General features: G+C 40.7%; 1 protein-coding gene across 5 annotated transcripts in view; it reads left to right on the forward strand.

Annotated features, from left to right (window-relative positions):
- LOC146985926 (voltage-dependent calcium channel subunit alpha-2/delta-1) overlaps positions 1–24,955 on the forward strand; it is a 58,041-nt gene that overhangs the window by 21,188 nt on the left and 11,898 nt on the right. For 2 of the 5 annotated variants that reach the window (XM_085779381.1, XM_085779382.1), the window contains exons 4-25: positions 657–716; positions 1,454–1,489; positions 2,474–2,603; positions 7,870–8,001; positions 8,860–8,929; positions 9,491–9,541; positions 9,755–9,854; positions 13,343–13,501; positions 14,383–14,487; positions 15,134–15,212; positions 15,409–15,458; positions 15,571–15,660; positions 15,757–15,831; positions 15,939–16,019; positions 16,340–16,414; positions 17,862–17,921; positions 20,209–20,265; positions 20,396–20,467; positions 21,226–21,287; positions 21,738–21,814; positions 24,403–24,463; positions 24,557–24,648. In XM_085779381.1, coding sequence (XP_085635507.1) covers positions 657–716; positions 1,454–1,489; positions 2,474–2,603; positions 7,870–8,001; positions 8,860–8,929; positions 9,491–9,541; positions 9,755–9,854; positions 13,343–13,501; positions 14,383–14,487; positions 15,134–15,212; positions 15,409–15,458; positions 15,571–15,660; positions 15,757–15,831; positions 15,939–16,019; positions 16,340–16,414; positions 17,862–17,921; positions 20,209–20,265; positions 20,396–20,467; positions 21,226–21,287; positions 21,738–21,814; positions 24,403–24,463; positions 24,557–24,648 — 1,774 coding nt within the window. Of the gene's footprint in view, positions 1–656; positions 717–1,453; positions 1,490–2,473; positions 2,604–7,869; positions 8,002–8,859; positions 8,930–9,490; positions 9,542–9,754; positions 9,855–13,342; positions 13,502–14,382; positions 14,488–15,133; positions 15,213–15,408; positions 15,459–15,570; positions 15,661–15,756; positions 15,832–15,938; positions 16,020–16,339; positions 16,415–17,861; positions 17,922–20,193; positions 20,266–20,395; positions 20,468–21,225; positions 21,288–21,737; positions 21,815–24,402; positions 24,464–24,556; positions 24,649–24,955 lie in introns of all 5 variants that reach the window. The other 3 variants (XM_085779384.1, XM_085779383.1, XM_085779386.1) reach the window with 2 other exon arrangements.

Here is a 24,955-nt window from a genome sequence, read left to right on the forward strand (position 1 = left end):
TCAATGCACCTGTCAATAAAATTTCAGATTGGCGGAGGAAATGCCGGTTAAATGATTTCACCTGCAGTTCTGCAGCAACAAGAATAATTTGTTTCCTCCAATGATAAATACTGTATGTACATTTTAATAAAGCATTGCCAGTGAATTAAATGATATCTTTTCCCAGTGTGTGTGTGTATTTGGTAAGGTGAGGTAAATAACATTTATATCCCCTTGTTATGTTGTAGTATCCAATTTGATAGACAGCCTCTCAGTAATCCACTTGCTCTTTATTCAGTGATCTGCCATTTCTTACACTGTTGACCCCACGTTCTCTCTTAACTCCTCTCTCTTTCACCTTCTCTGTCTCTCTCTCTCACACACACACACACACACACACACACACACTGTTCTCCCACAGTACAACCTTTTCATTCAGACATTATGACACTCTGTGGTGTGGCCTTTAGTGAACAGTGCTGTAAGACCGTGATAGCCCTGTGGTTTGAGCTGCGCGAATGAGATTATCATCATTTCTCTGTCTCTGGGTTGGTCTCCCATCGTACCTTTTAACGTACTCTCTTTTGCACAGGTTTTCCATAATTAGACCGATGCGGTGAAGGAGGTGTGCCTTGTGCAGTTTCCAACCTAAATCCCTGTCATATTTCACTCCTCAGAAACTGGCCACAGCTGCTGAGAAATTCCAGATGGAACATAAGTGGAAAGACGAGTTTGAGGTAACAGCGAGACACAAAAACACAGACAGATGCTCGCACATGAGCGTAGGAATACCTATGTAACACACATACAGGCTTTGTGTGTGTGTATTATACACTGTATGGTGGTAAAACGGGGAGATATACACACACACACAACCATTACAGAGGCACGTAGTCTGGATTTACTGCCAATAAATTCATTTGATTATCTGAGCAGTTTTTTAATATGTTTGCGTTTGTCATCAGCAGTGATTACAGCTCTATTAGTAAACAGGTTTATTGCACATTGTACACTGTGTTATGGCACACAATTTGCCTCTCATTGCAGATGACATATACTCTGCTCTCTAAGAACCACAGACAACTGTAACAGAGTTGGTCAGGAAAAACCCTCGTCAAAGAGACAGTTATATGTTTAAGATGTGAATTACTATATTGCTTTCTCAATGGCAGGGAAATGTTTCCCGGGAGCATTGCAAATGGCTCTAGGCACACAGACACAGATGTAAAAAGAGGAACACTCAGCAGCACACTCAGCTTAACTCATACAGTATTCATTCGACTGGTGGTGCAGACCAGTGTCTTCATTAACATAAAACTGGAGAATTAACTAATGGAGTTGCCTGCCAACAAAATAAAGAACTGTTTAGAAATGGATTAAGCATTTCATGATTACATAAATGTTGCGCTTCTTTGTGCAACACCCTAAAGCATCCACAGAGTGATATTTGTTCTTGTGTGTGACTTGTTTACAGGATGATGAAATCGCCTACTACAACGCTAAGGACAATGTGAGTGCTTTTTTTCCCCCTCCCTTCTTCCTATTTGCTCTCCTCCCGTTAAAGCCCTTGCAAACACACGGGTCACACGTGTACATGGACCGGTAATATGGTTTCTGCTACAAAGCCCCCCCTCTCTCGTGTCCTCCCTTTCACCTTCTCACCCCCTCCCCTCCACCCTCCACCCTCTCCTCCTGTTCCATTTGGCTTTTTCTATTCACCACAATCATGTCTTATTTTTCTCACTCTCAGTTTCTATCATGGTCTCAGCCTTTTACTGCAATCCCATCCTCTTTTGCCTCTTCTCCACGCTTTTCTCCACATGTAGCTTTCTTGCCATCCCCCCTCCCCCCTCCCCCCAGTCTCTCTCTCTCAGGTGAAGAGGTTTCTGCCATGTTCTTCTCTAATTGACAGATGAGATGTATGAGCTGGCTACACCGCTGCTTTATTAGGAAGTAACTGTTCACAGTCGCTCCCCCTCCCCCCATCTTGCTCTCCTCTCTCACTCTCTCTCTCCCCTCTCTCTCTTCTTGCTACCTTGCTCCCTCTCTACCGCGCATTCTTTCCCCCACATCTCATCATGCTTTTCTTCATCCATCTCCTACATCTGTCTGCACGGCTCTCATTGATGTAAATTGGTGAATGCACAGCAGGAGTTATAAATCTCCACAAAGTGCACAGACAATCTGGCTGTCTCCTGCTTCCCCTCCCAAGTGAAGATGATGATAAAAAGGGGAAAAAAAGAGAAATATTTCATCAAGCGCACAGCTGATGATGCTATGTTTTCTTAAGTTTTGAGGGCGTGAAAAGTGCAGCGATGACATTATGACGTCAGACTCATCATTAGGGTCCTCTGCTTTTAAAGAAAGCCACAAATTGTGGGTACCATAGCATGCCTCAGCGAATAGAACAAAGAGGCTTTGTATGGTGTCTTAAACTCACTCAGCATTACTGTCTGCATCTTGATCATTTTTTTCCTTCTTTTTTTTCCCCCAGCTGGATGCAAATGAGACAGAGACAAAAAAATACAGGATCCGACCAGACTTTAAAGAGGACCTATCATTTAGGCGTTTGACTGATAACAATCACACAGCTGTCCACATCCCAACTGACATCTATGATGGCTGTGAGTACACGCACACACGGACACACACACACACACACACACACACACACACGAACACCCAACTCCATTGGTAACCATGGATACAATTGAGACACGACCTATTATGAAATGCTGTTTACAGACTACGCCTCTAGCAAATTTGCCCGTAGCTAAATGAGGGTATAAGGAAAAAAAAGTGATACAGCATATCTTCTGTACTGTACTGTCTCGTGGCCAAGCCGTGCGTCCTTCAGATGTAAATGAACACCCTCTGCTCATTTCTAATGATACAGATTGATGCTTTCAGCCTTTGTCTCAGGACACCTTCAGACATGGGTGTGGCAAGGCATTTTGTTTTGTCATTAATGAGTCTTTTGATTCAGCCTACTCATGTGTTCTGAGGTGTGTAATTAATAGATTTGTAGTATAATGCATTCGGAAATTAAAGTTTTCATTTATATGATGTCACGTAATATGCACTATACAGTATGTGACTGTATATTTGTTTTTACATAGCTCTGTAGGTAAATGTAAATGTGTAAATGTGCATGGTCTTCTACTTCATTCTGTGAGATCAGACCAGCTGGCTGTTCTTTTTTGTTCTGTTTGCGTTTATATATATATATATATATATATACTCTACTCTTATGAAGGAGAAAGGAGAAAGTGGGCCATTATGTGCCTGATGACCTACAGTGTAAAACAATGTAAGATTATACCAAACAAATGTGCATCTGTTATTACAGAGTGTATTTTTTCAGCTTTCTATAAAAGTGCGAAGTTCTGATCATTTCATCACCAGGTGCTGACATTTACCTTGAGTGGTTCAGAATAATTTGATACTCCGGAGTCCATCTGACATTAGCACAGCTCAAGTTGAATGTAAATGACTTAAGGATGGTCTGTCGAATATCTTAACTGTGTTGTGAATTATGTATTATATTCGGATGGCTCTCTTTCTTCTATTGTTAAGTTTGAAATACTTGGCTTATCCATTTCTCATAGAGTGAGAGGAGAGTGAAATCAAGCACTAGGACACCAGGATACAGGCTTCATGAGGAGTTTTAACACGAGACCAATTAGAGAAGAGTTTTTCTAACCACCAGGCTGCACTGTCGTTGCTTGGCTTGTGGTTGTGTATTTATGAACTGTGTCTGTGTGACACTGGCTATCTGTGTGTGTGTGTGTGACCGTGTGTGCATGTGTTTATGTGTTAAGATAGTCAGTAATTAGTGTGCAGTAGGATGTGGTGCGTCAGCAGTGACTTGGAGGGACAGCTGAATGGAGTGACGTCCTCAGCGTGGCTCTCAGCCTGCTGGGGAACCGTCTGGCCCCAAGGTTACGCACTTCACCTTTCCACTGACCCCAGACATGGGGGCAGAAATGAGGGCTGTGGATGGACGCACACTGTTGTCAGGGCCTGTTATCTCTAAAAGTGTGTCCCTGGTTTATTAGCATGCTTTTGAACTCGCTGTGCCTTTGTCATTTTTCCCCGAGACACCTCTCTGGCCATATTCTGGGCTGGGTGCCATGATTCCTCACATTCCCTTTCTCTCAAGGATGCTGTTTATTGGTAGCCTGTAATAAGTATGCATAGATACGCTGCGCTGCTAGGACCCATCCAGCTGAAGTCTGATGTAAGTGTTTGTGTGTATGTGTGAGAACCCAAAGCAGGTAATACGCTCACATTGCAAGTAACAACTTCCCTAATTGGGAGTGAAAAGCCAGTCCCCACAAGTTTGTTCTGAGTTTAAAAGATGAGGGTAGAAATAGTTAGGCTAGAGCAGGAGTCTCCTCTCAAAATTGTAGTGACTGAGCTGCTCACTTGTCCTATTATGTTTATTCACATACCATATCAAAACACCAAACCAGCTGGATGAACTGAATTTTTGTGAAACCAGTTATCAAATATCAGTATTCACAACTCATATTTTCTCCCAATATCTTAAACTCACATTATTGTGAATTTTAATGGGAAATCAAAAATTCAGTCAAACCTGAACACACAGACAAGATGCATATATTTTAGATTCAGCGTCGCACTCACTTTGTAGCTCACAGTGTAACTCACATGATCTATGGCAACATATTTCCTGTTGCTTGGGAAAAGAAAAGTTAATATCCATAGATGACTTAAAGGGACAACAAGGAGTTTTGGAGAGCGAAGTGTTTTCACACTACATTTCCCATGAACCTCCACGCGCATGGTGAAATTCTTGGACCGGCGCAAGATGGACGAAAGCGAAAACATTTGCCAATAATGTTTTCATTCATCAAGAATGAAAGTCGGAGGTTTTCATAACCAAAAAAAAACCCTCCTTGTTGTCCGTTTAATATTAAATATAACATCATTCAAGAGTTTGTAACACCTGCATCACCCGCATTACAGCATTACCTGTGGTAAACAAACTTGATGGAACCTCAACTCATTTTGCCCTATAAAGAAAAATAATATTATTTGGTGACTAGAGAGTGGTGGGATAACGGCATCTTTATGTGATTACAGGGAGTAAATATATGTTGCACTTTACATCCACGATTTGTACAGACTATTCTCTGGGTGAGCTACTCTGATACAGGGCATGGGGTAATGCTGGCTCATGAGCGACATATAGGAAACCCCAAGGCCTGAGTTAGAGTACAGGTTAGGATCTGGCACATAGTGCTGATAAAAAAAGCGTTTCCCACATGAACTGAGAGAAAATGTGCGTGTCTTTGAGCCTACACACACTCATATATATTGTCAGATATTGGCATACATGCGGGAGAATGTATTTTGTATTCCTGGAGAAAAAAAAAGAGGATTCATACGTTATTGAGGTTTCAACTCTTCAATTTGATCTCCACCCTATAAATGTTCCAGGAATAGCCTTTGCTCAGCTGGAGAAAATTGGATTTTCTGAGTAAAGTGGAAGGCAAGTTTATGAAATCACCTTCTATAGGCAGCAGCACATCACGTGTGTGAGACGAGCCTAGCAGAGGAGACAGACGTTCAGATGACAGAAAGATCACCACCAAAGCCCCATCTGTCGGTCCAGTGAAGGACAGAGAGAGGGAGAGATATACGGTACTGTAAGTGTTTGGATTCAATGGTGTCGCTTTTGGATGCAGAAGCTGAAAATGTATGTATACAATATATATGACACCTCAGGGCTGAATACGGTTAAGAAAAGCTAGTAGTTTTTCTCTTGCGACTGAACAATAAATGTCAGAAAGAGAGAAAAAATAAGTAAATTAGAAAGGATGCTTATGTCTTGTCTTTTGATATAGGAAAGATGGAAATTTTTCATGTTACTTTACAGAAAAGACATTATTTTATTCAAGCCGAGACAGTATGATCTTCCCCAAATATTTGTTATTGTTCAAATATAACATAGTCTGTTAAAGCCCCCCCCCCCCCCCCCCCCCCGTTATTGATAGCCCAATATGTCCATGTTATGGCCCAGTTTACTGTTAAGAATAGCCTGTGTTGCGTGCGACTACTTCTTGGCAGCAACGTCCCCCTGCTCAGGCTCCACAAGGTTCTGCTGTGACCTTCTGATCATTATCAGCTCATGTTTTGGTTCAATTTTTCAATGGGTTAAACAAACATGATATAACATGTTCACTCTGAGCTTAAAAGGTACTGGCAGTCCTAGGGCGGCATTTAGCTCACTTTATATGGCATCCCCATTTCCTGTCTCTCTCTCAATTAAAAAAAGGGAATAACAAGCCCATTTTCAGTTTCACTATCATTTCTGCATAAAATGTTATCACCACACCAGAGTGTGTTTCTTTAGTGGCGCTAGCGCTCCCTGGTAAATAATATGATGACTGAGTGCATAGGAGATGGACTACTGAAAAGCAGTGAAAATAATGTATTATTCAATGTTCGAGAATACCATGTTGCGTTTCTCAGTGAATATTATACTGCACCTGTGATGTCCCAATGAGATGAAGTCATCACTGCGTGTAGATTTAGTGTGGCATCAAAGCCATGCTGAGTGCAGCCAGGGAATTCATTAGTGTCAGTGGCAATATGGGCAACTGGAGGATACTGTATTCCTTATGAAACGACAGTGGAGTTTAGCTTATTAAATATTATGACTAACTCAGGAGCACTCAAAAGCACCAGAAACATATATAACAAAACATACTACTGCTGGGTTAGATGTAGGAATGCTTGTCTAGCACTATATTTTGCATGTGTGTGTGTATCTTCACTATCTAGTATGTAGCTATAGTTAAACAGCGATTAGTGGGCCTGTGTGTAGGTAGCTATCTACCTGTCTGTCTTCATCAGTCAGCACTTAAAAATCACAGGTACAGTTTGTAATTTTCTCATTACTTAACAAGGCTTGTGGTGTTATTTTCTCTCCCTTTCCCTTTAAAACTCTACACTTAATGAGGAAAACACATTAGTGTGCACACACACACTGCGTGTTCTCTCTCTTTCTCTCTCCCTTTCTATAATAAAAAAACATGCACTCCTGGCAACCGAGGCTTCATTAACTCGCCCCTCTAGAGGCATGCATAATGAACAGTGTTTGCTTTGCACATCAATGAGCCACGTCACACTTAACACAGGATAGCAATCTACCCTCACACATATGTTCACTTACACATACGCACACACATACTCATACATGGTCACATGAACACAATATATACAATACTATGTACGATACGTGTACATAAAGACAGAATATATAGAAAGAGAAAAGAAGTAATGAAAGGCTGGTGGGAGGGGGTGGGGGGGCAGAGAGGAGACAGACAGAGCAAAGATAGAGTTGGGGCAGCATGTGTTGTGTCTCCATCCATCATAGTGAGTGTTATGTGGCTCTGAGCTGTCTGGGTGCTGTGTCATTACATCCATAATGCCTGTTGCCTCTCACAACACACACTATCAATCACATATATGCACGCGCACACACACACACACACATATACGGGTTATTGGATGTTTCAGGTAACACTGAACAGCGTCGAATTTTTACCAATGCAAACCTACTACTTTCCTCAGTAATTGTGACTAAATATCACCAGCGGCTGTGGTTGGGTGCACTGGTCCAATATTTGCTCATGCGTCCCACTGGGCCATTGGGCCAACACTGAGAGGGCCTGAGTGTGAATTGTAATGAACCTGTTCGTCTTTGACAGGCTACAACACCACCCCTTTATCCTTTTTATCATGATTAATGAATATATATATACACACATACACACACACACACACTGGCATGTACTAGTGTGTCCCAAACAGGTCTGTCTTTAACACAATTATGTTTGTGTTTGTGTGGACTTGCAGCTACCATTGTGTTAAATGAGCTGAGCTGGACGGAGGCGCTGGAGGAGGTGTTTAGAAAGAACAGAGAGGACGACCCCACCCTTCTCTGGCAGGTGTTTGGTAGCGCTACAGGCCTCGCTCGCTACTACCCAGGTAAGAAAAAAAAAGATTCATACATGGCTATCTGACTTCTCTGTGTGTGAATATATTCACAAGTTAGCTTTGTCCACACATCACTGTGTAAAAAATTACCTCAATACATAATCTCCATTGCTCAACCTGCACAGATTTTATATGTGGTGCCACAGTGTCGTGGTATCTTTAGCTGCACTGGTGTAGTGCTGCTCTCTGTCGTGATTGTTTTCTCTGCCAGGCTATTTCTATTCATGAGATTCCAGCCATCATTGACTCGGTAGCTTTATGGGAAAAAAGTTTATGTCTAATATTCAGGAATTTTCATTGGCCAGCATGTATTCCTCTCTGTTTCCTTTTTTATTTCTTTTCTCTTTTTTTGTACCTTTTAGCATGCATGATAGGCAGTCACACTCTCCAACTGGTTTGTTTTCATGGTGCCCCTCACTGACAGCATACAGATAGAAAGCAACTGATCATTGTCAAAGCAAGTGAATTCACTGCTCTGTGCTTTGCATCTCAAATGAATATTTTATCTTATTTCCCTGCTGTTTACCTCTTCATGAATAATTTTAGTGGGAATAAAATGTGTTATTATATAAATGGTGTAAGAAATGAAGGATTCTATCTCACAATCCACTGTCATTATGGCAGATGTGTAAACATTGTTATATATCTTCCCAAAATATGGCCTGTCTTATCTACGTTCATAATAAATGCAAGTGACTCGTCACTGCTGAGCTTAATGTGATGCTGCATATTGCCAGATATTTTCAGATCAATGATGTGTCAGAAATCAAAACAAAATAAGAATTAATATTTCATTTCCTTTAATTATTAAGACGTTATAAACAACACACATTTAATTTCTTCCTAAAGCTTCTCCTTGGATGGATGCTCGTAAGACTCCCAGTAAAATTGACCTGTATGACGTCCGCAGGAGGCCTTGGTGAGAAATCTAGCAAAAATACAAAAGATTCAAATCTGAAATGCAACCCTGCAATCACACTTTTATGTGTTTAGGTGAATAGTAGTAGTATTTATTTTTATGTTGTGTCCTGTAGTTTACATATTGTATACTGTATCATATCGCTTTAAGACAATTTAGTATATTTCAGTATTGTTTTTAGTAGAATTGCATTATGACTATTAAATATTTTAGGCTCTCTGATGTTAAATTGATAACAAATCCAAGCATAATATAATTATTGTAAAATCTTATTTGAAGCAAGTTAGAGAGCAGAAAGAAAATAAATACATATGTGTGGAGCACAGTATCGCACTGAACTCCAGTGACCTTTTGTTTACATTTTCCATATCATTGATCTCTGAAAAGTATTGTTATTAATAATGTTATATTAGATTCAGAGGTATTACCCAGTCACATATATTACACAGTCTATCAGCAATATTGTGTCAAAGTGCAAATCATTGGCTTTCAACATATGTTTAACTGCTGTTGTGAGTGTGTTGTCTCAGTCCAACTATTCAATCATTAACGTCCACCTAGGTACATCCAAGGAGCTGCCTCACCCAAGGACATGCTAATCCTCGTAGACGCGTGAGTTACATTATAACTCAATTGATCCATAACCTTCTCCATGATTTCCCTTGATCATAATGCATGCCATTTGCCACATAATGTAATGTACATCCCAAGGCAGAGCCATTTCTAATTACATTGAGTGAAATCTCACAGGACAAGAATGGAGGAGACAGATTGCCATGAGAAGATTTCAGGTTGTTGTTGTCTTTTTTTTTTTTTTTTTTGCAGGAGCGGGAGTGTGTCTGGCTTGACTCTCAAACTCATCAGGACCTCCGTCAGTGAGATGCTAGAAACCCTGTCCGATGACGACTACGTCAATGTAGTTTATGTGAGTATTATTAAACCTTCCACTTGCTGAGCGCTGGGTGGTCTGTTTGTGTGAGGCGGCGGGGAGCACGATGCACGCTGAGAAAAGGGGACAGAGTGACAGACAGATTCAGAATGTGCGCATGAATGGGCTCGCGCATTTACATGCCCATTCACGTACTTTCTGATACATTCAAATGACGGACAGACATTGCGCGCGCACACACGCGCGCACACACACAAGAGAGAGATGGAGAGATGGATGACAAGTAATGAAATATGGATTTCTCTCCAGTCTGGCCACCCTGAAACAGACCTCTAATGAAATACCCACTCCTCTATTTGGTGTACAGGATTAAAACACTACATGCCCCCACCTCACCTCTTTACCCACATGTGTGCATGTGCATGTGTGTGTGTGCGCGCGTGCTCATGTGTGTACATTCCCACTGCTCCTAAATGAATTAAACCTCTGACCAGAGTGACTTATCCATCACCCTCTTGATCTTGCCATCACCTTTTCCTTTCATCACTGCAGCCATGCAATTCCTCTCAGCATTTCACCGTAGAACTCCATTCATCTCTTTGTGTCAGTGAATGATCTCCCTGTACACTGTATGCCTCTCCACCTCTATACACAACACCGCAACTTTCCTCTTTTCACCGCGCCCACTTTCTTCTCCCTTCATTTCTACTTTTCGCACCCACCAATCACTTCCGTCGCTCCCCCACCCTCCACCTTTTTCATTCCCCGGCCATCTATTCTAGGCCCTCCACACTTGCGATTACACTTGGAAAGAGCCAATCAGGGGACTGTGTGATGCTTAGATGGCTGTCTGTGAAGGTGTTTATTGAGATGGGTCTTTATAGAGATTGGAGCTGTCTTCATTCTCCCCGCACAAAGACAGCCATTCACACGCTGCTTCCTCTCCCCACGGGACACCCTTTGTCTTGGACACAATGTATTCTGTTTCATGGTGGACTTGTGATTCGGCAAAGACTTGCAATTATCGAAATCTGTCGGGGACCTCAGTGTATGTGTGTGCTTAAAAAAGTGAAACAAAAACGAGAGAGATTGGTTGAAGAGTGAAGTGCAACTCTTGGCAGTCTTGGAACAGTTTTTTGGTTTGTTTTTCAACTGTCCTCTAAAGCTACAGTGGTCTGTAATGCATTAGTAGTGTGTCTTAAATTTTGTAGCTTTTGCCAGAGTTTCTATTGGTTACAATAACACTGTCCAAAGTAATTCCTGAGGTCTGGGACTGGGAACACAGAGAAATCACTGGTGACGTACGAGCGCATAGGGAACATGAGCAGTTAGAGTATCAGGCAGGATTTAAACAAGCCAACAGTTTAGCCAGGTTATCCAAAACACTTTATCCTGAAGTGAGGGCACATGGGAAATATATGTGTGCACAATTACGACAAGTACAGAAAGTCAAAATTTACCAAATGGTCTGTAAACTGCATTTGGTGTTTATAATAGACAGGGCCGTAATGTTTATGTTCATTGTCTTTTGTTTTATTTTCCAAATTTGTTTTACTGCCTGTATGATCATTTGTTCACTTTTTTGTATTGCCACATTTATAGATGAACAGGAATGATCCCTTAATTACCTCCATCCTGCCACTCAATATATCAGCAAGAAAACTATAAATCAGTGGAGGTCAATTTGCTCCTCCTCCACCAAAACTCATTATTCTTTCTCTCTGTCACCCTCTCCCTTTCCTTCTGTCATTGACTCACTTACTCATACACACTCACACACACATGCACAGCGCCCTATGTCTGGTCCTGAGGGTGTTGTAACCTGACACTAAATCATTAATCTCTGATATTACCCATAAATCCCTCCTCATTAACAGTAGCCCAGGGACTAAGTTGGCATTTGGTCATGGAAGATGCTCACAAACTTCCTCAGCAGCTGCGGTAGGTCAGAAGAATGCTTATGGCTGTTCCTCCTCTCCTCATCCTCCTTTTTATATATATATATCATTTGTGTTCTTTCTTTCCCTCACTGAACCGCCGCCACTTTGATCCGGCGTGTTCAGCCGTGTTAGCCGGTGTCAGTGCTTTTAGCCAGCGCTAGGCCAGTTGGCAAGCCGGAGTACCAAACCAGTGTAGCAGAAAGTCCAGTGGGATTAGGGCTTGAAGATTAGCCTCCTCTCTTGTGTCTTCACTAATCCATTCCCAAGGCCTGGACCATCACACACACACACACACACACATTCATGCTGATACAAGAGCCGTTGTAATAGGATCACGAGGGAACAGTGGAATTTGTAGTAGATTGCATTCACATTAGCGTACAAGGCCAATGACAATATCTTACAAAGCAATAATGTGCTTCCTCTGTAATATGTTTTCTCCGTTTTTTGACATAATGATCTACAAAAACAGCACCTTTCTGATCAGTGCATGATTCATTTGTCACATGTTGCACGTGAGCTCATGATTTTCTATATGAGATACACACACACCCCACCCTTTTCTTTTTCTGTCCTCTTCTTCTCGCTTTCTGCTCCTCACCCTCCCACATACCTGTCTCACCTTCCTCACTCTTCCTTTTAATAGATAATGTGATAAAAGATCCTCTGTGTTTTCCACATGGGCAATTATGTGCACCTCCATTATGTTAGTGCGTAGTGTTTCTGAACTGTCACCTTGATTCTGTCTTTTTCTTAAAGCACAGCTACACAGAAATGATGTGCACGTCTGTTTCTGTCAAGCTAAAAGGAACTTCAAGGCTGCCAGGCTTATTGGAAACACACACATACACACACGCCCATGCATACATATGGTTAGAGATCTTTTTTCCTCACTGCTTGTCTGTGCGAATCAGTGTTTTCAGCCTCCCTATACTGGCCATCTCACAGAAACACATTGATTGGTTGAGATCGATGAGGTGCAGTATTGTTTCAGAAGAGTTCAGCAACACAATAGATGTGTTGCTTTACTACTCTGCTGCCCTGTGTGTCCTTCATGAACTCTTAGATATAAATATATAATCTTGTCTACTATATAATTCATTTTGTCATTTGCATTTATTGTCATTGTGAGCTCTTTTGAAAATGCCCTTCGTGTTCATTCTGGAAAAAGTACGAATTTTCAGGTCGGACATTCAGCAAGAGTAAACACGGACCGTCAGTTTGACTTGTAGCACAGCTCAGGATGTAAGGAGGAAGGTGTGTGCGTGTATGTGTGCTGGGGGGTGAAAATGAGGAGGTCTCACCTTTAAAAAAAGATGGTGTTGCTGGCTAACCTCGTTCTTATATAGCAGAATCTTGTTTCCATGGGTACCAAATCGTTGAGCTCCAAGGATGTGAAGCAATTAGTGGGGTTTGATGAATGTGTCTGTTTACCACTGCCTGATAACAGCCAAGGCCAGGTGGGAGTGTGTGTGTGTGTGTGAGAGAGAGAGAGAGAGAGAGAGAGAGAACTGCATTTATTTAATTTGCTGCATGTGTATACATGTTGTGGTTGTGTGAATAATTTCTGCCCCTGCTTTCCAGTTCAACACCAGGGTGAAGAAGACGGCGTGTTTCGATCATCTGGTTCAGGCCAATGTGAGGAACAAGAAGGTGCTGAAGGACGCTGTGCAGAACATCACAGCTAAAGGGATTACAAACTACACAAAAGGCTTTGAGTTTGCTTTCGAACAGCTCTCTGCGGTGAGATTTTCTACTCCCCTATTCTTTTCTCCAAGAACAACTTATTTTGTGTAACTGAGAGCACCAGAGGCTTAAAAAAGTTTCAAATAAATGTGATTTGTGATGCCTTAACAATTTCAGCAGCAGCAGAGTCTTGTCTTTCACTGCCATCTGCTGGTTGGATTTATTACCTCGACTTAACTGCCCAGTCAATGACAAAAATATTAGTTACATGCTGTAATGACATTGCATTATCAATGATTGAGATATAACAATATGACCTCAAGAAACAGGTGTCATCAACTGTAAATCTTGTCTTTTACTGAATATTGGTGATAGAGTTACTGTAGATATGCACAGTTAAGTAGGGTTTGGTAAGAAGAACTGTTTAAATCTGAAGCCCTGCAAATGGGTCTGTTTGTGTTGGAGTAAACAAACAACAGCGGCACAAGATGAAAAAGGTTTTATGTCTTGTGAAGTGTGAATGTGTTTAAGACGATTCATGGCAGTCTGCCCATTAAATCATGAGCGATGTTTTCATTTTTAGCTGGTAATGAAATAAAAGGAAAGTTGGGGAGGTCACCAAAATAAATAGGATTCATCCACTGGGGATTATACACATCTTTCCGTCGAAATAGTCTCAGAACATTTTTGAGATATAATCCTAATGGTCTCTTTCACGTTGAGTATTGATTGTTGATTGTTGAAGCACAGTTTTGTTATAATGCTGGTGAGACTAGATGAGACAATCAGAAGCCAGCGTTTTATAGCAGTATGAACAGGAAGTGTATCTTCCAAATTACTAGATGGATCAAAAAGGACTGACTGACTGAGAGTGTCCTCCTCATGATAAATAACATACAACAGAAATCACTGAATTCTTATGTATTTCCTTTGACTAGACAAATGTTAGCAGAGCAAACTGCAACAAGATCATCATGCTGTTTACTGATGGAGGAGAGGAAAGAGCTCAGGCCATACTGGAGAAATACAATGCTGACAAACAGGTATGTAGATCACACACACACACATACACAGGCACACAAGCAAACACACACACAAAGGCGTATGATGATACTGCAGTGTGAATTGTTTGCTTTTATCTACGTGGATGTGTGTAGTTTTTATTAGACTCAGCTTTTTCGGAGGTCCCTTTGGGTTGAAACTTCCGTGTGCATATCCTCTGTACCCAAAAGTTTATGCAGAAGGCAGATGAGGGTTTCTGCATTTTGTGTGAAACAAAGACCTGCTCACTCACACACACACACACACACAGTCCTACAAATGAATACCCACAAATTTGCACATGCACAAGACAGAAAATGACTGTTTTAAATAGGTTTTCCGATTTAAATATGTCATATTTACGGTGAATTGACTGTTCGATTGATTAATTGTATTTAATCACAAATATATGACACATCACAGTGTATTAAAATAATCATACAGTCTAAATTAACTGTCTGTTCAACATTAAAGCAGAAACTAGCGTATCTAATGACATTTTATCGGGAACAAGACAATCATCGATTAAATGCACTTAATATTAAATTAATACAAATGATGAGGAAGACAAGTCAGTTAATTAGTATTGTGACTATATGAAGAGGTTATGTCATGATGCATATTGCTGGATTGAATCTTCTGCTCCAGGTGAGGATCTTCACCTTCTCAGTAGGACAACACAACTATGATAAAGGACCCATTCAGTGGATGGCCTGCTCTAACAAAGGTACAGCACAGCTCATTATAAACATCAATACTGAGTGTTGGCTCCAAAATTCAGATTAAGTTAGTTGTCAGTAATGATTTCAAATACACTTTATACATCTAAAATAATTCACGTCACCATAGAAAGCTTTTGGTTCTTTTCCCATTGTTGTAGTATATTTATTATATTGGTTGCCTCCTGTGTCTCATTTTCTCAGGCTACTTCTATGAGATCCCGTCTATCGGAGCCATCAGAATAAACACGCAGGTGATTTTAGAGGATTATCTATTTATACATCCATCCTACATTAGATATATGCATTCTGTCTGCCCTGAAAGGTTCATCTGGAGGATAAGATGGTGTTGTTTATGTAATTTAGGAGTACCTGGATGTCCTGGGGAGACCCATGGTTCTGGCAGACAGACAGGCCAAACAAGTCCAGTGGACTAACGTGTACCTCGATGCTCTGGTATGGCATCCATTATTGCGCCATGTTATACCAAGTTGAATAACGTAACAGCGTTGCTCTTGTTTTAATGTGATAAGATTCCTGTGTCTCCATCAGGAACTGGGTCTGGTCATCACTGGCACACTCCCCGTCTTCAATAAAACCAAGACCAAAGACGACAGGAACGGCGAGGTGTAGTGAAAGAAAAACAAATGCCTGAACAAACACTTGAAAAGTGGGTGGAATCCACAGCTCGACTTGATAATTATATTCACCTCTTCCTTTTTTTTTCTCCACAGCACCAGAATCAGTTGATTCTTGGCGTAATGGGGATCGACGTGTCTCTGGATGACATCAAGAAGCTCACACCACGCTTCACAGTGAGTTCGACACCCACATGTGATCACAGAACCTGTTAAAATAAAGTCTTGTGACTTCCTCACTCGCGAAAAAAACTTGTTCAGACTCTCTGTCTCTACAGGGAAGTTGACGAGTGATGTTGTTCCTTTACCAAAGCCTGTAATAAATCACAGTCTGATAAAACTCTCCTTATCATTAAAAACAACCCATTTCTTGCATGTCATACTCTTGTTCTTCTACAGTGGGTTCCTTCTTTTACACACAAGTACAAATACAAGTACAGTCATATGGTTTTGAGGACATCTAAATCCCCCTCTCTTCTGTTCATCTTTTGCATCAGATTGGTCCAAATGGATACTACTTTGCCATTGACCCCAATGGATATGTCCTGCTGCACCCCAATCTCCAGCCAAAGGTAGGCAGCTGGCCCTGTGTGTTGCTCTGTGTGGCTCGACAGGTCCACGACTTGAGACATTATATTCTACACTGATTATTCTACATGGTTACAAACTGCTTGCACTCTGTGAGTAATACAGTATGCAGGCTAGCAGATGGTGCAGGCTCTTTTCAGACTTTCTTCATGTGCCATCACCTCATCAATCTTCATAAAGAGAATTGATCTCTTAGTTAGAGAATGACTTGATATCGTCAGTCCTCATATGTCAGCCAAAAGGTCACTCATTACTATGTGAGATGAAATATGTTTGTAGCCTGGCCAGAGAACTGGCATATATGTTTAAGAATGAAGGATAAAAAGAGGCACTGTGGCATACAGTAGACATAATGTGTTTTAAAGTGAGAATAGTACAGCCTGGAATATAAATGAAATTGCTCCATTATGAAAATATCTCATGGTGCTGCTGTTCTACTTTTTCACGCTTAAAGCTAAAAAAAAAAAAAAAGAAGAAGAAGAAAAAAAGTAATGTATTCTGGCTGTACTGTTACTTTGAACCACCTCAGTTCTTGAAACATTTTAATAACATTATTAAATGTGTTTACAAGGCACAGATTGGAAAAATGGAGGAAATGTCAAACAATTCCACTACAAGTGGAAAAATGTCCCCACACTAATTTTGTGTTGCCTTTGTTGACCTGCCAAAGGCCTCAAGTAGTCTTAGCCCCTCGTACGAATGCTGCAGGACCTCCAGCCACTGGCAGGTTTCAAGATGCGACCCAGTAGAAATTAGCCATGACCCCACAAGAGGTTCCAAACCGCTGTTCAGTGAATCCCACCACAGCTCACTTCCTTCAGCCTGAGGCAATGCAGTGCTGGGCTGCGTAGTGGCCATGTGCTGCCCAGGACTGAGCTCTGTGTTTGATTTCACGATGTTCAGAGCGGCACCTCCTTCAATCTAAAACACATGGATCCCTGGAGACATAGACTCACATCTCATCCGTCAATCTACTGCTTCACACTCTAATTCATCAAGACAAACACTTATAGGTCCAATTATTCAATTGTCAGTTTATTAGGTTTTTATCGAGGTGGTAATTCAGTTGTTGAAAAAGCACGATCAATCAAGTGTATGCACAAAGTATGACTGTACTGTAGGTCTCAGGAAAGTGACATGAAAAGAGATGTTATTTTTACAGACAGGGGGGAACTGGTGTTGTAAACAGAAAACAAGGCAGCAGGGCAATGATGCTGTCAACTGGGAGAAAACTCTGGTCAAAGTTGCGTGATTCTGTATAGAAATAATTTTCAAGATGGCTTTTTTAACAGTTGAGACAGTGTACTAACATTACGTTTTTCCTTTGGTTGATTGTTATTTCTGTGATCATGGTACTTTTGCCATTCCTGTGATGTGAATTTTTGCAGACTTTCAAATGCATCACCATGAATCTGTCTATAATTTTCCTAGAGAAGGATTCGTAACAGGAAGCTCAGGCTCTATAATAAGTATGCTGTCACTTTTCATGAGGTGAGACAAAGTAGAAACACAGGACCATAGATTGAAATAGCTGCTTCTAAAGGTAGTCTTGTTGAGTGTTGTGTATTGCCGTCCCATAGAAACTATTTTCAGTAGATAGTAGGAGTCACCAGCGGAAACCATCACTTTTTGTAGAAGTTTAGGATTAGGAGATCTGCAACGCTGTGTCTGAACTCCTCCTTGCTTTCTTCTGTTGACTGTGCTCATTGCTCTGATCATAGAAAAATATATAATGTGTGAGCTTAATTTGTGACAAGGTTGAAAGTTTTAAAAAAAGATGGTTACAAATCCTCCGCAGGTCCTTCCTTTTAAATTAGTATACAAAGTAATGTCAGCTTAGTGCTATGATGCGTGTACATGCATGTGAAAGCATTGTCAGAACTCACTCAGTTTAATTTGACATTCAAGCAAGACAGGATTTCCATTATTATTCATATTCCTCCACTAGCCATCAGCACTGTGTGTGTGTTGAAGGGCTGCCTGCCAATCATTCATTGTCTCATTGAATCAGCCAAATGGGAGATTGTGTGAATGTTGATGGTGACCTTGGGCCCTTTGAACATTTTCTTCTCTCTTTCAATAAAATTCAATTCAGCTCAGGTAGCTTTATTGGCACGAACAAAAACATGTTGTTTCCAGAGCAGCTTAGAGATTTAAATACGTCATATATGCATATTGAATACACATGCCATACACTAATGCTAATATAATGATACAGTCCATTGTTTGATTTCTGTACAATCAACAACACAGTAGAATATAGTACAAAACAGTTTAATGCAATTAATTTAATATGATCATATATCATATGTATCTGTGAGTCTGAGGATGTTGTTACATCCCTCCGGCTGCAGCAGGCTGATACATATTTAGCTGCTATAGAAGCTGCTGGCCCTTCACCCAGGAGAACTGCTACTTTTCCCCTCTCGCTCTCTCTGCTGAGCAGTGCTTCTCTCTGTATTTGATTATGTTTGTACATATTTCTTATTCATCATACAAATCTCCCCCCGTTGCTGTAGTGTTTTCATTTTGATCTTCCCTCAACAAATCTCTTCTATGCGCACAGTATTCTCTCTCTCGCTCATTTTTTCCATTCTGTCTTTTTAATCTCTTTGCTCTTTGCAATTCTCGATCCTTATTTCTTATTTGATCTTTTGCACTTGCGTCCTGGTTTTTTCTTCCTCCCATCCTTTTCTTATTCCCTTCTTTCTTGTTTATGTTTTTGATGTTTCATTTAGTATCACCCAGCGCTGTACCTCTTGATCTTTTACTTTTTCTTTTCTCGTTTTCATGTTTCATGAGACGCATCATCTTCAACATCTTCCTTTGCTGCTCCATTTCATTTCACTTACCATCAAATGTAAGGAACTCATGTAATGTAATTGACTGAGTGTTTCTTTTATTGCTTTTCTGTGCACCGATTCACACTTTATCCAGTGGTAGTTTGTTTATAAAATAAGGAAGCTTTGCTGTGACACGAGCAAAACTTTATTACTCATTCCTTCTCTTCCATTTTAACTGAAATTCATTTTTGTTTATTTTTGGAGTCACTGCTTGCATATGTCAATATATAAAGAGAAACACTACACAGCACAAGTGTACTCTCACCACATCACCCTTGTGGAGGACAGAGATGGTATCAGATTCCATATACTGCTGTTTTATAGAGAAGCACTAGATTACTGCTACCATTTTATACCACCATAAAGCCACTCAGACGTATAGGGTTTTTAAGAGAGGACATTAATAGGGTCCAGTGTCACTTTGTATCAAATCTGATTCAGCTGTGTCTGCTGTCACAGATATGTTGTCAAAGCGCTGCCATATGGTACCCTCCATTTTTCATACCCTGGATCTGATTAGATTCATGTGTTGAGGACAGTGATTGGCATCGCTCCTGAACTGAATACAAAGGAACACTGTGGCCCAAATAATTGAAGTCCACTATTTTATGCAATAGAAGTACTGAGATGCAGGGTGGATGTTCCTCTCTCTTGCTGATTGCCATGTAAGAACCAGTCTCTGAATAACAACTGTGAAATGGTCCATTGCTTTTTATAATATTTTACTGCATTAACTCAGCAGGTTTTAGATTAGAGTGATCTGAATGTGGGTTATTATTACACAATAAAGTTTGATCCCATGCAAACTCAGGACGAACTTAGAGTGCAGGGTTCTTCTCAGCTTTGTGTGCTGCAGCGGTCCGGTCGTGTGCCTCATAGCATTTTAAAAATTGTGAACTGAAATATAATCCTTTCCACAGAATCCCAAATTCCAGGAACCTGTTACCCTCGACTTCCTTGATGCTGAGCTGGAGAATGACATCAAAGTAGAGGTATACTTCACAGTAGTTAAGTGTCCATAAATGACAAAGAATGTTTTCAAATGAGCTGATACTCAGTAAAATCAGATCCAGTGTCACTGGATAACATTGTGTACTGTGCATCTGCGATCCTTCCTTGTAGATCAGGAGAACAATGATCGACGGTCTGACAGGCGAACGCACCATTCACACTCTGGTGAAAACTCAGGATGAGGTAAGAGGAAACACTTCACTGTAACGTCTTGCATTAGAATATGTGTGGGAACTTAAAATAAGTTTTATATGGGTCTCCTGTTATACATTAATGTTGCAGATCTGTTCCCCGAAGTCGTAAAATAGACAAAGTCGTCCTAACATAAATGTCTCACAAAAATACATTCAATGAAACATTACTTCTTTTTCACTGAGGAAAAAAACCCCACATCTGTCACAGTAATATAAATACAATCTTGTCAAAATAATAGACTCATTTAGCAAATTCATCAGCTTATTGAGTCACATTTATTAGCTTACATTTGTCTCTGAAATTTACATTTTAATGCTCTACTTTCCACTTACATTTTAAATTTCCACACATTTAATTTAAACTTGTCATGTTCCCCGCTACAAGACATGGTTCACTGCTGTTTGTAGTAATTAAGCTCCTCTTGCGGCGAGGATAGTTCAGAATACCCATTCATTAATACAAAGGGAGGAGAACACTGAGAGAAAACACAAATGACAAATGAACCAGGCTCCCATCCAGAGTATTTTTAGACTACAGTTTATGCTTGGAATTCATTATAATCTTGTTTTATCTGGATTTTTTTTTTTTCACACATTCTTACTATTTAAAAAGAATATGTCTTTGTCCTGGATTTTTGTTTTGTTTTGGGAGGACTACATAATGCAGAACATCTACTGAGTTGTTTCCAATGACATCACAAAGCACCTCTGAATGCCAGTTGTTGCTGTGTGTTTTGTCTCTGGCAGAGGTACATAGATAGAGGAGTGAGGACCTACACGTGGGCACCAGTCAATGAAACCGATTACAGGTGAGTGAGTCATCACAGAAATTTTATAGTATTTATTTAGTGGCTCATTAAGCCTCCTCGCTGTCACTGAAGATTATTCACTGCCACTAACCAGCGAGAGTGCTCCACATGATGGAGGACACTAGTTAAGCCAACAGGGGTCACTCTCTTGTTTCTAACATCAGGCTCTGCTTGGTTACTGTGAGAGATTCTGTTCTGCATTTCACTCATGGACATTAGTTGCTTATCTTTTTTGTTTTTCCCCTTTTTCACTGAGAGAAATTTCCTTAAACCACATTCCACTAAAGCTCTTAGAAAAAGCTCTTCACATTTTGAAGATTTCGGAAAACACCAAATGCCCTGAATGACCCTCAAACTTAGCTTAGTTTGAGTTTTCAATAACAAACGATCGACTCAAATGACTTGTAGCCACAAATTTCCGACACCATCATCATCTTTTTTTCTCTGCAGCCTGGCTCTTGTTCTGCCTAAATACAGCGAGCACTTCATTCAAGCTAAACTGGGGGATGACATGAAACAAGCCATGTGTGAGTATAGCATACACCCATATGATAAACACTGCACAAACAAACCAGTCACATTTGAATTTGCCTCACAACTCCCGTGCATACTTTGTTTGGGGTCATACTGTCCAGTATCTGGCTCCTCGCTGGAAACACAACCACTCCTTCGTATTTGCTGCTCAGATCAGCGGATCCCCACGGTGCTTTTCTTTTGTAGTGTAACCCACTGGTCAGTCGCCCTGCACTCCCACACACACGCACTCATCCACATGCTTTCCCTCTCCCACACCCAGCCCTGAGCACTGGCTCTTTTGATCTTGTCAACATTTTTGCTCCACTCTCCTTCTTCACTCCCCTCATCTGGCCCTCCTTCTGGCTAAGAAGAAGATGAAACCTCCCTCACCTCTTCTCCCTGCTCATTATCGCCTCTCCTACAATACCAACCCCCCCCCCCCATTTTCTACACTCTCCCATTGTCAGTATATTTCAGAGGCTAATTCTATGGCTGCCTGTGTCCTTAGTTTGTTTATTTCCAAAGTATACATAATTAACAGCATTTTTTTTCTGTCTCTGTCTAATCTGTAAACCTGTCCTCACCTCGTTCTCTTTATTCCTCCCACCATCCCTCTCCACTTCCTTCTTTTTATTTGTCTTCAACTCCCTTCTGCTCTCTGTTTGTGCTCTCAAGGCCTAACAGAACCAACATGTTCTTATACTGTACTGTACATGCAGCTGTCACTCTTTGTAATTCTTTGCATTTTCCTGTAACTTGTTCCCTCCTGTCCTGCCTCTTCGCTGGAATTTCACAGCTTCTATTTGGGGCAAGTACTCACTCTTCTGTGTCCTGTCTGATGCTCCTCCGCAGCATGAGCACGATTATTCTTAACATGTTCCCATTGGATATATATTCTCATAATATTTAGTATGCATGCTGATAATGACAAAGTTGATTGAAGCTTCAATCAAGGGATGTAATTTAAAAAAAAAAAAGAAAGAAAAGAAAACCCACAGGCTTCAGCACATAACCATCTGGCTTTAGAGGATTTTTCATAACTTTGATGTGGCGCCACAAAGCATAAACTCCTAATGGCACAGTTATTCCAACAGATGAGATTTTGACTGAGTGTTTCGGCCTCTGTATCACTCCCTCTCTGCCATAACGAGTCTGTCACTGTGCCATAAAGGCTGTCAGAACGTTTACAGGCCTGTTAAAGAAAGTAACACACCATGCCTTGCTGCCACAGACTACTCCGATAGGGAGCCTGGGACTCTAAAGTTCTCTGTGCAGCCATATAGAGTTTCACACTGGAGCCGGACCACCAATGCCTCGATCCATCTCGCCACTTTCTTGCAGTAGGTGGTTCCTGCAGCCACCTGTCCTCCTAATACATTAGGGACATTTCCCAGCCAAGGGCGTGATAGATGAACTTTATTTATTTATTTTATTTACATCCATGTAGAAGGAATGCTGTGTTTGTTGAATTAATGACCTAATACTTGGGCTGAAGAGATGGTGACAGAGAAAGAAAGAGTGAGAAACAAGAGACAGAGTATATGGTGTGGAAAGCAAATGGACAAAGAGACACCCTGCCTGGACTATAGTGACAGAAGGACAATGAATCTGCCTGTTATGTTTTATGTGAAGGACATTGTTTTATCCTGCACCAGATTTCCATGACCCCGAGGAAACTCAGTGCTCAGTAATTGTTTTTGCAGACTGCACCACACGACTCAATATATTTTAAAGCCAATGTCCAAAATGTCTTCATTTTAAGAGACTAGTGAATGATGGCCATCGCTGCTTGTCAAGTCATTTATGAGATAAGAATTACCAGACAGCACTTGAAATGAAATCCAGAGCCAGAGCAGACAATGCATACAAGTGGAATTTTCTTTATTACTACTGTATGTTTACCACGTTGCTTCTTTGCATGTCCATGCTGAAGTCCCCTTCTGATCGTTTAATTGTTTGCGTTTCTAAAAAAGTGCATCCCTACTACATAAATATATATATATATGGTTTATAAATATATTCTATTTTAGTTCAACTTTGTCCAGTAGATCCACAGCAGAATAGTACCGTATCACCTGCTGTGGGAAATATTTAAAAATGTCAGCATATTTTCCAAGGTATGACATCATTTGACAGATGATGAATGAATTTTTTTCACTCTTTGTCTTTCCTACTTCCTTCTCCCCTCATTTCTTTTTCCCTGGGGTCACAACAGGGCAAGAAGGCAAGTATTTCCCAGTCTCTTATTCTCTCATGTCTCCCCACTGCATCCACATCCACACTCGCTTCCCTTAATCCATCACCTCATATCTGTCCAATATTTTATGTGTGTGTGTCTGTGTGTGCGTGACTGCGTGTTCATGCATATCTGTGTGTGCCTTTTAGTTTGAGTATGTGTACTAACTGTGTCCATGTATCACCCACTAGCATTGTCTATCATTTGTTATGACCATCTACAGTACATCAGAAATAACAGTGCATTTTCATTAGTTCATCAATAGAAATCACTTAATCTGCTAATATAATTTACAGCAGACTACTGAACAATTTTATCAGTTATGAGCCTGAATGAAATGTTTTTTTTTTCTGTTTTCAAAAGCTATGGAGACCATACAGCTGGAAAGGTTTGATGAGTACGGTTACACCTACATCGCTCCAAGGTGAGTGATCCCCACGCTACTTCACAAACCACTTTCAAGATACAGGAACAAACACAGAGCCCGTGCTGAAGCTGATTAATAATGTTTCTTCAGGGAATACTGCAAAGACCTGAAGTTGTCACTCAACAACACCCAGTTTCTCCTCGACTTCAACCAGTACATTGATAGAAACACTCCAAAAGCCTGTGAGTCATGCATCTTTCATTTATTTGACGCACTTCCACGGATTGTGACGTCAAGAGTATTTTAATGCCACTGACCTGCACAGTTTCAGCCGTATCAGTATTCAGTATGTTGCGTTCGGATGTGTGCAGAGATAAAACATGAAGTTTGTGAGTAAGTGTACATGCATGGTATGTTTTATTGTGTTATTGTTCCATTCTGGTTCACTTCACGACGGTCAGCATCTGAAGGTCAGAGAGTGACTTTGGTCGTTCGATTAATATGATCTCAGCACGGTGACATCAGCCAGACCCACTGAGTTTCCAAGAA

Source organism: Trachurus japonicus, chromosome 6 (genome assembly GCF_045865225.1).
Source record: "Trachurus japonicus isolate A0001 chromosome 6, Traja_1.0".
Taxonomy (NCBI): domain Eukaryota; kingdom Metazoa; phylum Chordata; class Actinopteri; order Carangiformes; family Carangidae; genus Trachurus; species Trachurus japonicus.